This window comes from Chiloscyllium punctatum, chromosome 2 (genome assembly GCF_047496795.1).
Source record: "Chiloscyllium punctatum isolate Juve2018m chromosome 2, sChiPun1.3, whole genome shotgun sequence".
In the NCBI taxonomy this organism is placed as follows: Eukaryota; Metazoa; Chordata; class Chondrichthyes; order Orectolobiformes; family Hemiscylliidae; genus Chiloscyllium; species Chiloscyllium punctatum.
In genome coordinates this window covers 33,157,156-33,171,384 of record NC_092740.1, presented here as the reverse complement: position 1 = coordinate 33,171,384, position 14,229 = coordinate 33,157,156, and the positions used below count along the sequence as shown (strand labels likewise).

The 14,229-nt window shown below is 39.6% G+C and overlaps 1 protein-coding gene across 3 annotated transcripts in view; it reads left to right on the top strand.

Annotated features, from left to right (window-relative positions):
• The window catches only part of cenpu (centromere protein U), a 55,481-nt gene that overhangs the window by 39,336 nt on the left and 1,916 nt on the right, over positions 1-14,229 (top strand). For all 3 annotated transcript variants that reach the window (XM_072595177.1, XM_072595159.1, XM_072595168.1), the window contains exons 7-12: positions 9-114; positions 3,174-3,291; positions 5,219-5,297; positions 11,188-11,235; positions 11,329-11,390; positions 11,678-11,834. In XM_072595177.1, the coding sequence (XP_072451278.1) occupies positions 9-114; positions 3,174-3,291; positions 5,219-5,297; positions 11,188-11,235; positions 11,329-11,390; positions 11,678-11,834 (570 nt within the window). The remainder of the gene's footprint in view (positions 1-8; positions 115-3,173; positions 3,292-5,218; positions 5,298-11,187; positions 11,236-11,328; positions 11,391-11,677; positions 11,835-14,229) is intronic.

The following is a 14,229-nucleotide window of genomic DNA, read 5'->3' as shown; positions in this document are numbered from 1 at the left end:
ACTGACAGGAGCCTTCTCTACAAGATAATGTTAACTCCAATAGGCTGAAAAGAAAACAAACTTTGGTCACGAGAACAACTGGACCTGATGCCTTTTCAAGATCTCTTACTGCAGGTTAGGGCATGAATAAGGCAGCACAGACATGCTAAAGAGAATAATAATTGTATAAAATACATGACTGGTGGAGGGGGAAGGGAATAAATGTACCTTTTGTAATAGGTTTACAAACATTATTTGGAAGCATAATTTCAAATACAAATACTTCAGAAATATTTTTCAAACATTGTCCAGAGATTAGGTTACATCATTGCCAATGAAAAATTGTGGATGAGACCAGATTCTTCAGCAATATTCCTCTCTATAGTGCTGTATCTTTCTGATCATAACAAAAACAGACCATTTAGCTCTAAAGTGTATGCCAAAATTTATACCCTTATTAAACTTATGGCAACATATCGTTTTATCCCACTCCTGAAACTCCCCCTCGTGATTTTGGAAGCTTCCATTTAATCTCTCCCTAACCACCTCGTCCTCTAATTTATCTTCATAACTAAAATTTCTCATCCCCAGACCCATTCTTATAAATCACTTTAGTACTCTTGCCAATGTGTTCACACTCTTTCAAAAGTGTGGTGGCCAGAGTGGTAGGCAGTACATCAGCTGAGGTTGAACTAATATTCAAAATATGTTCTAACAAGTTTAACATAACCACTTTGCTCCTGTATGCTATGTAGTTATTAATATAGTTTAAAATACTGTATATTTAACTGCTCAAGCTTTCTGATTTACACACATATTAACTGAGGTTTCTCTGCTCTTGCACACCCTTCATTTTATGCTACATCTCCATGTTCAGTCAAAACGTATCATCTCTCATTTCTCCACTGAAACACATGAGCTTCAGCAGCCTATCGTGTCCTCTGAGACTACAGAGTAGTGAGAAGATGTACTGCATGTATAGCTCTGTTCTGTTGCATCTGCAATACTGTTTCACTCTGCATACTATATTTCAGGAGGATATCTTTGCCTTGGAATGGGTAAAATAGAGATTTGCCAGATTGTTATCAAGAGTAAGGGGCTTTAATTACGGGGGTATTAATTATGTTACTGGACTAGCTAAGGTCCAGGCTAATGTCCTGGGTTCAAATTGTATCATAGCAGCTGGTGAAATTTGAATTCACTTAATAAATCTGAAATTAAAAATCAGTCTCAGTAATTGCAACCATGTGACAATTGTCAATTGTAATAAAAGTCCATCTAGTTCATTAATGTCCTTTTGGGAAAGACTTTAGTCTTTACACAATCTGGCTTCAAATGACTGTGATCCACGACAATGTAATTCATAACAACTCTTAATTCCTCAATGAAATTACCAAGCAAGCCAGTCAGTTCAAGGGGGCAGTTAGGGATGCGCAACAAATGCTGGCCTTGCTAGTGACACCCACAACCTGTGAAAGAATACATTTTTAAAAATTCAAATAATAGTGGTGTAGACATTCCTTCAGATAACTTAATATTCCTTAAATTTTCATTTATGTGATTATATTGTGTGAGAAATGAAAACAATTTCAGTAAATTTGTGCTCATAACCTTTCTTTCTGCCTATCTGTTTTGCTTTTTTTTCCCCTGTTGTCTAAACAGTTACCCGTTCACCTTGCACTCATCAAGGCAAAAATGTTAAATTTCAAATTGTCGCAACACTTTATACTACAGAAGCAAAGAAGGGTGCTTGGTTAGCAAGTCAGCCCTGATTGACCAAGGTGTTGCCATGGTGAAAATAATTGGACATGATAGGCTGCCAAAGCTCACTTGTTTCAGGTGACAGATGAAGTTCAATGTGGAGAGATGATACATTTTGATTGAACATAGAGATGTAGTAGAAAATGAAGTGTGTGCAGGAGCAGAGAGACTTCAGTTAATATGTTTGTAAGTCACCAAAGGTGAAAAGTCGAAAAGCTTGAGCAGTTAATAACATGTACAGTATGTTAAACTATATTAATAGCTATATAGCATACAGGAGCAAGGAGGTTATGTTAAACTTGTTAGAACTTATTTTGAATACTAGTTCAACCTCAGCTGATGTACTGTCTCAATTGATTATGTTAACTTTGCTGTTAAGGTAGCTATTAGCACAATCAGTTGGGATTGTTCAGCTAGTTCTGCCAATTGCGGAATCACTTAACACTAGACATTTTGGGTTTTGCTAGGATTGCCTAGTTGATTACATTCCTAGCTTATGGAATGATGTGAACACATTGGAGGAAGTACCAAAATGATTTACAAGAATGTGTCTGGGGATTAGAAAGTTGAGTTATGAAGATAAATTAGAGAGGAGGAGGTTAGAGAGAGATTAAATGGAAGCTTCCAAAAGCATGGGGGGGGGTGTTAAACAGATTGGAATGGTTGAAACTTTTCCCTCAAAAGGATTGAGAACAAGTGGGCATAGGTATAAGGTAATTAGTAAGGTAAGCAAATATGATGTGATGAACCTTTTCACATAATGAGTAGTTAGGATCTGGAACTCAGTACCTGGAAGTGTGGTAGATGCAGGTTCAATTGAGGCATTTAAGAGGACATGAGATGATTTATTTAAATAGAAACAATATTCAGGGTTATGGAGAAAAGGCAAGAAAATGGCACAAAGTTGTAATGTTCATTGTGATGTCAAGTCACTATCTCCTGTTCCATTTCTGAGATTCAAGCAAATGTAAATAAGTCATTTTATGAACTTAACTGATTATCTTAACTTTGCTGTTAATGTAGCTATTAGCACAATCAGTTGGATTGTTCAGCTAGTTCTGCCAATTGCGGAATCATTTAACACTAGACTTTTTGGGTTTTGCTAGCATTGCCTAGTTGATTACAGTCCTTGCTCTGACTGTTGTGAACAACCAAAGGAACATTTGATTTGAACAGCCATTTGTTAGGGCTGGCCTACTATGTGGCACTGCATTAGCACTGAATCCTTAAATGTTTTGTTGCTTCTTCTTACCCCAGTTTCCTGTCTCACTAATTATACCCTTCTGACTTTTTCAATTTTATGAAGGGATGGTGTATCATAATTTTGAAATCCTCAAAAATAATGTGTTATCCCAGGGGTATTTAGAGAAATTTTCAATGCAATAAAACAACAGTTTATAGTAATAATACTTTGGTTTAATTTGATCTTTCAGAGACTGGTCCATCATCTGCGAAAATCTCATGTTCTGAGGATACAAAGAGGTTAACAAAAAATATCACTGACCTAGAAGTTGTTCTCAGTGATTTTGAGAAAATTGTTACAGAATATAAGTAAGTTCAAAACAAGTTTTGTAACATATAATCTATTGTGGAACAATTTGTTTGAAAGGTTAATGAATCCTTTAACACTCATCTGCCCGTTCAGTTGTGTTATGACAGAGATGGCCAAATCAACTCAGCCTCTCCCTCCCGCCCATCTAGATCTATGTGGGCGTTGTGGTTGGAGTGCCAGGCCTCCTGCTTTCTTTGACCAAGAATCAACCTGCAATTAACTTCCAGGCCTGGCCTCATGTTCAAATGTCAGCTTATCTGTTCTCCTCTTCAGTAAAACCAAGCTGTTGGTTGTAATCTAAAGGTCACCTTCAGCTCTCAACTGACAGTTCATAGCTCCAAACTAATAATGAGTTTTAAAAATCATGAAAAAAAATCAGCAAAGATTCTAACAGTTGAATATTAAAGACTCTGTACCATTTTCCAAAGATTAGAAGAGGACATATGGTGTCATTGTGAACATTTCTCCCTCAATCAAGGGCATCAAAATCCATTTGATAGTCATTAATTTGTTGCATGCAGAATTGCCCATTTCATTTTCCTACATAAACCATACAAATAATAGAATATCAAGAGTTTTAGGGAATCCTGGGACTATGATGAGTAGCTTAAAAATGTGTTGCTGGAAAAGCCCAGCAGGTCAGGCAGCATCAAAGGAACAGGAGAATTGACGTTTCGGGCATAAGCCCTTCTTCAGGAATGAGGAGGGTGTGCCAAGCGGGCTAAGATAAAAGGTAGGGGGGAGGGGTGTTGGGAATAAGATAGGTGGAAGGAGGTTAAGGTGAGGGTGATAGGCCGGAGAGGGGGTAGGGGAGGAGAGGTCGGGAAGAAGATTGCAGGTCAAGAAGGCGGTACTGAGTCTGAGGTTTGGGACTGAGAAAAGGTGGGGGGAGGGGAAATAAGAAAGCTGGAGAAATCTGCATTCGTCCCTTGTGGTTGGAGGGTTTTGAGGTGGAAGATGAGGCGCTCTTCTTCCAGACGTCGTGTTGCCATGGTCTGGCGATGGAGGAGGCCAAGGACCTGTGTGTCCTTGGCGGACTAGGAGGGGGAGTTAAAGTGTTCAGCCACGGGGCGGTTGGGTTGGTTGGTGCAGGTGTCCCAGAGGTGTTCTCTGAAACGTTCTGCAAGTAGGCGGCCTGTCTCCCCAATGTATAGGAGGCCACATCGGGTGCAGGGGAAGGTGCCGGGAGTGGAGGTTGGGTTGGTGGGGGGTGTGGACCTGACGAGGGAGTCGTGGAGGGAGTGGTCTTTTCAGAACCCCTATCAGCGCTCCGAAAAGACCACTCCCTCCGCGACTCCCTCCGCGACTCCCTCGTCAGATCCACACCCCCCACCAACCCAACCTCCACTCCCGGCACCTTCCCCTGCAACCGCAAGAAATGCAAAACTTGCGCCCACACCTTCCCCCTCACTTCCCTCCAAGGCCCCAAGGGATCCTTCCATATCCGTCAGAAATTCACCTGTACCTCCACACACATCATTTACTGCATCCGCTGCACCCGATGTGGCCTCCTATACATTGGGGAGACAGGCCGCCTACTTGCAGAACGTTTCAGAGAACACCTCATGCCTCTGGAATCAGCTGGGTTATTGCTGACTGGCAGAGGACATTTGAGTTGAAAATGTGTTGCTGGAAAAGCGCAGCAGGTCAGGCAGCATCCAAGGAACAGGAGAATCGACGTTTCGGGCATCAGCCCTTCTTCAGGAAGAGGACATTTGTCTGGTGTCAATAATGCTGTTATTTGTCAGATGGAACAAAGTGATGCCTGCGTCAAAATAAACACATGAGGATGCAAACAAAGCAGTCCATGCAGGAAGATCCCTTGTGTTTGAAGCAGCAACTTAAACAGAAACCTTTTTATTTGCTATTTTTGGATCTGCAGTCCATGCTTCATTAATGAAATGTAGTTTTTGTTCACTTTAATAGGCAGTCTATGGAATCTAACATTTGCACAAAAGTAATTGACAGATTCTTCACTGATTTAAAGGAGCAAATTCTTGAAACAGTAAGTACTGCAGGAATACATATTTTCACAGCTCTCTTCTAACCCTTATTTTGGTGCATCTTACCTAAGGGGCCTCAAACTCAATTTAGGTCAGGGCTTCCCAAACTGCAGATAGAGTTAATTGTGGCCGTGAGTACATCAGGGCCCAGGAGAGCAGTTACAGGAGTTCTAAACGTCAGTCGCTGGCTCATTGGCCTAGTTCTCTGCTAATCAAAATACAATGATATTTCTGATTTATAGCATCCACGGTTCTTTTCTGTTAATCAGGATGGTCAGTTCCCAAACCAGCCAATCTGGTGTAGATCATCTCCATTGACAGATGTTCAACCAATGTTTGTTGTTACATGGAACATTGGCCTGTGAGGACATGCCAATGTCAGTGTTATTCCTCTTTTCTTTCTTTCTTGCATGCCTCCTGTTCAGCATGGTTCTGTTGGAGAGCACTGTACCATGCTGGTGAGTTTAACGTGGCTCTTGCATTCCCCTACCTCCTGATCCCACAGATGTCTGCACTCTGATGCAACCTGGCTGCAAATGGCTTTTCATCCTGTCAGTATGAGAGAGAGTGAGAGCATCTTTGAGAGAGAGTGAGTGTAAATCAGTATCTATTCCAGAGTGGGCAAGTAAATGTGAGAGAATATTGATGATTGGGGGTGAGTTAGAGTAATGTAGCATACCCACACCTCCTCACATATACACCTTTGCCTTTTATTCCTCAAATGGGATCACTGGATGAAACTGTTTGGGAGACATTAATTGGAAAGTAGTGTCAAAAGAGCATTCTTGACTTGTTGCATGCATCTTGTAGATCATATACGTTATATGCCACTGTGTCAGCGGTACGTTACGACAAGGCAGTGAACCCTTCTGTTAATTAAACCAAACACCCAGAAAAGCTCACCTCGCCTTGTAATCTGTTAAAACATGAGTGACATAGAGCTCCCACATTCCATTATTTAAAGAAAATAATGTCAATTTATTCCTTAACTCTAAAAGTGAACATTTAACAACAACTCTTCACAACTTTAAGTTCCCCTTTCTCTTAACTGTTTATTACCTGCCTCCAACTCTATAACAATATACTGTTCCAATAAACACTTTAAAATTACATCAACTTAATTTCAAAACCATACAGCGGCTGTTGTCGTCTGTGTGTCTCTTTTTCCAGCTGAAGATCTACCTGGATTGTCATCTTTCTTTTACTGCAAATACTTTTCATACGAAAAGGTACCTTTTGATAGAGTGTTTCGATGGCAGTTACTTTGTTGATGGCCATTACTCTCTGTCTGACTTTCAAAATGCCTGCTTTTTTTATGCCCCCAACATTGGATTGTCTCATTGGTTCGATGTTGGCAAAACAATAAATTCAAACTGATTTGGATTTTAGTATTCTGGGGCATAATTTAAACTGGTTCAATTTGAATCGTTGTCAAAACAGCAACCAATTCAGGTACCTATTTCACAGCCAAGTTTTACGTAGTTTCAATTTTCCAGTTCACTCTGAGACTGCTAGTTAGTCATATGACAGGTGCTTGTAAGCTCTTGGTGCAAAACAGCATTCACTCTGTGTTAAAGGTACAGCACATGCCTTCAACTTCATAACAGGTAGAAGTAGTGAATGTTAAAGGTGATGGATGGGGTGGCAACCAAGCTGGTGGTATTGAGCTTCTTGAATTGGAGATGTACTCACATAGGCAAATGGAGAGCATTCCGTCACACCTCTAACTTGTATCTTTTTAGATAGTTGACAGGCTTTGAGGAGACAGGTGAGTGACCTGCTGAATTCTGAGCCTCTGTTCTTAGAGTAATGGTACTTATATGGTAGGTCTAGTTCAGTTTCTAGGTAATGTAATGCCCAAGATGGTAGCGATACCATTGAACGTCAAGGAAAGATGGTTCGATTTCCCTCTTGTTGGAGATGATTGTTGCTCAGCACTTATGTGGTGCAAATGTCATTTGCCAATTATCAGCCCAAACCCAGGTGTTGTCCAGGTTTTGCTGCATTTAGACATGGACTGCTTCAGTATCTTGAGTTGTGAATGGTGACTAACATGCTAGGATGTCAGACTGACAGCCACCAGAATATCTCAAACCTTTTATTCTTTTTGCCTTCAAGAACTCAGAATTGTTAACAAAACTGTTTTGTTTTCTGAACTCAATCTTTGTGGATGAATCTCACAAACATGCGTGTAATCGTCAAGGAAGATTCCACTTCTGTCTCTATGATAGAAGGAAGGTTATTGATGAAGCAGCTGAAGACGGTGCGTCCAGTTGAGGCCCTGGGACTGAGATGATGGATCTCCAACAACCACAACCTTCATCGTTTGTGCTAGGTATGATTCCAACCAATGGATAGTTTTCTGCCTGATTTCCAGTGACTTCAGTTTGGGATCTTGATGCCACTCTTAGTCAATTGCAGCCTTGATGTCAGTTTTATTTCCCTCTGGAGTTCAGCTCATTTGTCCATGTTTGAACAAAGACAGTAATGAAGGTCAGAAACTGAATGGTCCTGGCGGAATCGCACATTAGGGAGCAAGTTGTTGTTGAGTAAATGCTGTTCAATAGCACTGTTGATAACTGCTGTCAACAGTTTGATGGTCCAGTAGACTGATGGGTAGTAATTGACCAAGTGGAATTGTCCTGCTTTTATAGACAAGGTATGCAAGAATGTTTTTCCACATTACAGGGTAAATGACGATGTTTTATCTGTTATTTGCTTAGCGGTATAGCAAGTTCTGGGGCACTAGTCTTTAGTACTATGACCAGAATATCGTCCGGTCTCTTAGACTTTGCAGAATAGAGTGCCTTCAATCATTTTTGATATCACATGATTAAACTCAGTTGCCTGAATACATGACAATTGCGATGCTTGGGATCCTGGGAAGAAGCAGAGATGAATTGTTCACTCAGAACCTCAGGCAAATAGGTGCAAATGTGTCAGCCTTGTCTTTTGCACTCATTTGCAACGCCTCCCCGTCAGTGAGGGTTGGCACATTTATGGAATCGCCTTCTCTTATTAGTGATTTAGTTGCCATGCAGGATTCAAGGCTGGATTTAAGCTTGTATCCAGTTTGTTGGGTATCGGATTCTGTGGCTCAGTGTTTTGGGTACTGCTTTTGCTGTTTGCAGGCAATAACCTGATGTTGCAACCTCACTTTCTGCTCTGCTCCTGCCTGGTATACCCTCATACACTTTTCTTTAAACCAGAGTTGATCCCCCAGCTTTAAGGTAATGGTAGAATGAGGTTATACTGGATTATGAGGTTACTGATTGTTGGTGAATGCAATAGTGTGCTTGCTGATGGCCTGCAGCACCTCATGGGTTCCCTGTTTTAATTTGCTGAATTGTTAAATTTTATTCTGTTTAGCACAATGGCAGTACCAAATGAAATGATGAAGGTAACCTTGATGTGATGATGTGAATTCTTCTCCATAAAGACTGTTGTGGTGATCACTTGTGTCAATATTGTCATGGGCAGATGCATCTGCAACTAGTGGATTGGGGAGAACAAGGTCAAATAAATTATTTTCTCCTATTACTGGTTGCCTCACCATTTGCTGATGGTCCAGTCAAGTCTTTTAGGGGTCTGATAATACAATACTGTTTTATTGTTGATTAAATCTCCCACCCAAAGTACACAGACACCATAAGTCAAGCACATTGAATACAGGGAAGTAACAAAATGATCACCTGTTGGAATTTAGCGATTGCATTTGTCTGCCAAAGACTTGACAAATAATTGGATATTACAATCTCCTATGTCTGAAGCACCTTTTCTTGATGAATCCTGATGTCTCCTTAATTGATTGAAAGACCTTGTGATACTTTATACTGAGCAAGCTGCAGCTTCCAAAATCCCAGAGACTTGGTGACATTTATCTATGCATGCCAGGGATATCAGACTGACAGCCACCTGACTATCTCAAACCTTAGTTCTTGAAGACAAGAATAAAGACTTAGATAAAAATGTTTTCTTTTCTAAACTGAATCTTTGCAGAGGAATCTGATTTTTTTTTCCCCTTTTGATGTGCATTTTTAGTTATATAGACGGGTAAACATTTAAAATGTAATATTACAAACTGTTAACCTGTTCTTCAATGAAGATTTTTAAAAAATTATACAGTAACTTCTTAATTATTAAAGCAACCTGGTTATTGGATCTTCATTTTAAGTCCAAAAAGAGTGAGCGTACAATTGGCCATTTAGGAAAATGGATAAAATTTGTTCAAACACATGAATTAATGGAAAAACCGGGCATTCCTCTTATCTCAGTCATAATGATGCAGTTCTGATCAAATAGCATTCTCCAAATAGCATATTTTCTTTTGGGGAAGAAAGTTTAGAAAAGATCTATGAGGAGTTTTACCAGAATTTCATGAAGGCAACTGTTAGGAATGATCTAGCAAGCTTGCGCTCTTTCATCTGGGAAAACTAAAAGAAGATCTGGTGTACTTTTGAAAATTTTTAAAGGGGTTCAAGAGGATGAATGTGAAGTAACTAAAGCGGGAAGAGGATCGTATTAACTTTAAATAGGGACGCAGACCCATTCAGCCAAATACAGCTTAAAAATGTGTTGCTGGAAAAGCGCAGCAGGTCAGGCAGCATCAAAGGAGAAGGAGAATCGACGTTTCGGGCATAAGCCCTTCTTCAGGAATTCAGCCAAACAGCCAATTTTCATGTAATGATCACAACACTGAAAGAGACTATTTGGCCCATTATGTCTGTGCCAGTTCTTTGCAGATACAACAACTTAATCTCACTCTCCTATCCTTTCCAGGAACACTGCATCTTTTTCTCTGAAGATGCTTATCTATTGCCTTTTGTAAGCTATGACTGAACTTGCCTCCTGCAGATTCTCAGGCAGTGTATCCTAAATACTTGGTGTGTAAACACATTTTTCCTCCTTTTTCTTGTGGCTGTTTTGCCATTCCCCTTCAGTTGTGTCTGCTGTCTCTCTCTGGCAATAGGAACAATACCTAATCTGCCTAAAACCCCTCAACCTTCTCTAGGACAATCCTAGCATCTGCAATCTATCCTTGTAACTGAAATCCCTGCATCCTTTCTAAAGCCTATACATCCTAAAGTGTGGTGCCCAGAATTGGATACACAGCTTGAGTAGAGTTTGAACCAGTGTTTTATTAAGATTCATCACATCCTTCTTTTCTGTTGTATTCTATACCTCTGTTTTAAAACTCAGGACTCTGTGTGCCTTTTTAATCACTTTTTCAGCCTGCTCTATGACCTTCAACAATCTAGGTACATATAACATCAGGTCTCTGTTTCTGTATACACTTTCGCACTTGCCTGCAATAAACATCACCTGCCACTTTTCTGCCAAATTCACAAGCCTGTGCCCTCATGAAATATATCTATTTCTTTCTTTTATCCTGAATACTTTCCTGCAAGTTTTGAAATTATGTTCTTCATGTCCAAGACTAGATTATTAATATGTATCAAAAAAAAGGAATGATTCACCAACATCTGAGGGATCCCATATTATACATTTTTTTTCAAAAGGATAGACAAAGTTCATAGCTGTGCTCTGATTCCTGTCACTCAGTCAATTTTATGTCAATGCTACAGCTGTGTCTTCTATCATGTGGGCTTTCCTCAAAATGATTTTTAAAGTTAATTAACCAAATCAACCAGAAAAATATATTTGGCTGTTGAGGTAGTATTTTTAATGTAGAACGATATTCAAACTGCTAGTTTGGAGCTGGCAACCTTCTTTAAAGTTAGTGAATAATATTTCATATCTCAACATTTTCATTTGTAATTGACCAAACGTAATTTGTTCAAATTGTTCAAATGGAAAATTTACTAGAGACAGGTTTTTTACATGGTATGTTTGCTCATCCAGATTGACAACATAATTTTTCTTCTTTTAAAGATCCATCAAGTGAAAGATCTGAAGAATTTGGAAAGAGCAAATGCAAGGGTAACTATGGGACGTGATGTTAATATTTAATGTTTTCAGTATTGTATAATGTTGAAAATTGAGCTGACATTATCTAATATTCAATATTCATAGGTGATGACAACCTTCAACAGGACAAGACAGCAGTTTCTAGTAGCTCAGAAGGAATTGAATGAGTAATGCTAAATTTTATTTTATTTTAAATCCATCATTTGACCCAGTTTATGGTTGTGCTTGAATAAACTACATCTTTGTTTCGAGTATAATCTCTGTTAATTTCTTGCAAGCAAGTTGATGTGAGGTACTTGATTCTAGTAGAGCACCACAGTGATGAAATATAACGTATTTAAATGCACAGTGGTGACATTACTAATAATTCAAATTATAATCCAGTTACCTTAGATCAGTTGAATTTCTTTCCTTACTAATCAAAATTTGAAAATAATGTTATGATTGTTTACAGGCAGGAAGTACAACTCAAATACTTACGGAAGGAGTATTCTGAATTAAGTCAAAATAAATCAGATTTGCTACATGCAACACAATTCCTGTCTGGTTTTAAACAATTGCAAGCAGAATATATTGAACATAGAAGCAAACACCCTGGTGAGAAACAAACGGTAAGACACTTTTTGTATCCATTGGTGCTGCTTATCTGTAAAATGCTATTTTATAACTTAGTCAGTCACAGAGAGGTTCAGGTTCTGGCAACCTTGCCCTTGAGCAGGGTCAACCTACTTGATTTATGGTAACAGGCTAGAGATACACCAACAGTGTCAGCAGCTCCCTCTTTCATAGTGTCTAGCCTGAAAAATAGAGACATTCTAAATGTGTTTCGCAGGAAGAAACGGATGATTTTCTTTCTACTAGAAAGCAAAGGTGAGCAAGGAATTGGACTGAAGTCATAGATTTTGTTCAGGATTTTAATGGTCTAGAGAAGAATGGGAGTTTAAGAAAGGAAGATGCTAAATCCAGGCTTTAAATTATTTAAAATTGAATGGAAAAACATGCATTTTGAAGTGCAACCATTCCTATTCAGGTACATAGCTAAATGATTTTGTGACAGCAATAACAGTTCTGATACAAAGGAAACTAAAGGATAGCATGTTCAAGATAACCCATATCCTTCTGCATCAGATATTTTGATTTTCATAATTTGTTTAGAAACCTCTCCAATGGATAAACAAAGAACTCCTTTAATTTGTTGTTGGTTACTTCTCAAGCTGCTTTTGTTATAGTTATAAGCACAGAGATAGTCATAGAGTCTTACAGCATGGAAACAGACCCATTGGTCCATGCCGACCAAGTTTCCCAAACTAAACTAGTCCTACTTGCCTGCTTTTGGCCCCTATCCCTCTAAACATTTTCTATTTGTGTACCTGTTCAAATGTCTCTTAAATGTTGTAAATGTTTGCATTTACCACTTCCTCTGACAGTTCATTCCACATAAAAAAAACACCTTCTGTGTGAAAAGTTGCCTTCAGGTTCCTTTTAAATCTTCCCCCTCTCACCTTGAACATATGCCCACTAGTTTTGAACTCAGCCACCCTAGGGAAAAGACCGTTGCTATTCATGTTATCTATGCCCCTCATGATTTTATAAAGCTCTGTAAGGTGACTCCTCAACCTCCTACGTTCCAGTGGAAAAAGTCCCAGCTTCTCCTTATAACTCAAACTCTCCATTCCCAGCAACACTTTGGTAAATCTTTTCTGAACCCTCTCCAAATTAATAAAATCCTTCTGATATTAGACTAGATGGCCTCACCAACATCCTGTGCAACTGCTGCATGACATCCCAACTCCTATACTCAAGTGATCTGAGCAATCAAGGCAAGCATGCTAAACACCTTCTTAACCACCCTGTCTATCTGTGACAACCTTCAAAGAACTATGTACCTGAACCATCAAGTCTTTCTGTTTGACACTACCCAGGGCCCTGCCGTTTAACTATGTAAGTCTTGCCTTTGTTTACTGAAATGCAGTGCCTCACATTTATCCAAATTAAACTCCATCTGCCACTCCTCAGTCCATTGGCCCAATTGATCAAAATCCCTTTGTCATCTTAGATAATCTTTTTAACTGTCATCTATTGCACCAATTTTGGTGTCATCTCCAAACTTACGAATTGTGCCTCCTAAATTCTCAAACTAGAAGTGGTTCCAGGACTGATCCCTGCAGAACACTGCTGGTAACAGACCTCCAGTCTAGAAAATAACCCTTCTACCACTAAGCCAATTTTGTATTCAATTGACAAGCTCTTCCTGAATCCCAAGTGATCTAACTTTGTTGATTAGACCACCATGTGGAACCTGTCAAAAGCCAAGTAGACAATTTCTACCACTCTGCTCTCATCAATCTTTTTGGTTACATCCTCAAAATGCTCAATCAAGTTTGTGAGACACAATTTCCCATGAGCAAACCATGTTGACTATTCCTAATCAGTCCTTGCCTCTCCAAATGCATGTAAATCCTACCTCTCAGTCTTCTCAACAATCTAACCACCACTGTTGTCAACTCCCAAGTATGCAGTTCCTAGGCCACTTCTTACAGCCTTTTTTAAGTAAAGGCACATTAGCCACTCTCCAGTCAGCCACCACCTCAACTGTGATACAAATATCTCTGCTCGGGATCCTGCAATTTTTTCCCTAACTTCTCGAAATATCCTGGGATACACTTGATCAGGTCCCGGAGATTTATCCACCTCCAGCACTGGTATGAGTAACAAAAAGATGGGGTACTGGGCTAATGGTCGGATACTTGGTAGTGTGGATGAGCAGAGGGATCTTGGTGTCCATGTACACAGATCTCTGAAAGTTGCCACCCAGATAAATAGTGTAGTGAAGAAGGCATATGGCGTATTGGCTTTTATTGGTAGAGGAATTGAGTTCCGGAGTCCTGAGGTCATGTTGCAGTTGTATAAGACTCTGGTGTGGCCGCATCTGGAGTATTGTATGCAGTTTTGGTCGCCATATTATAGGAAGGATGTGGAGGCACTGGAACGAGTGCAGAAGATGTT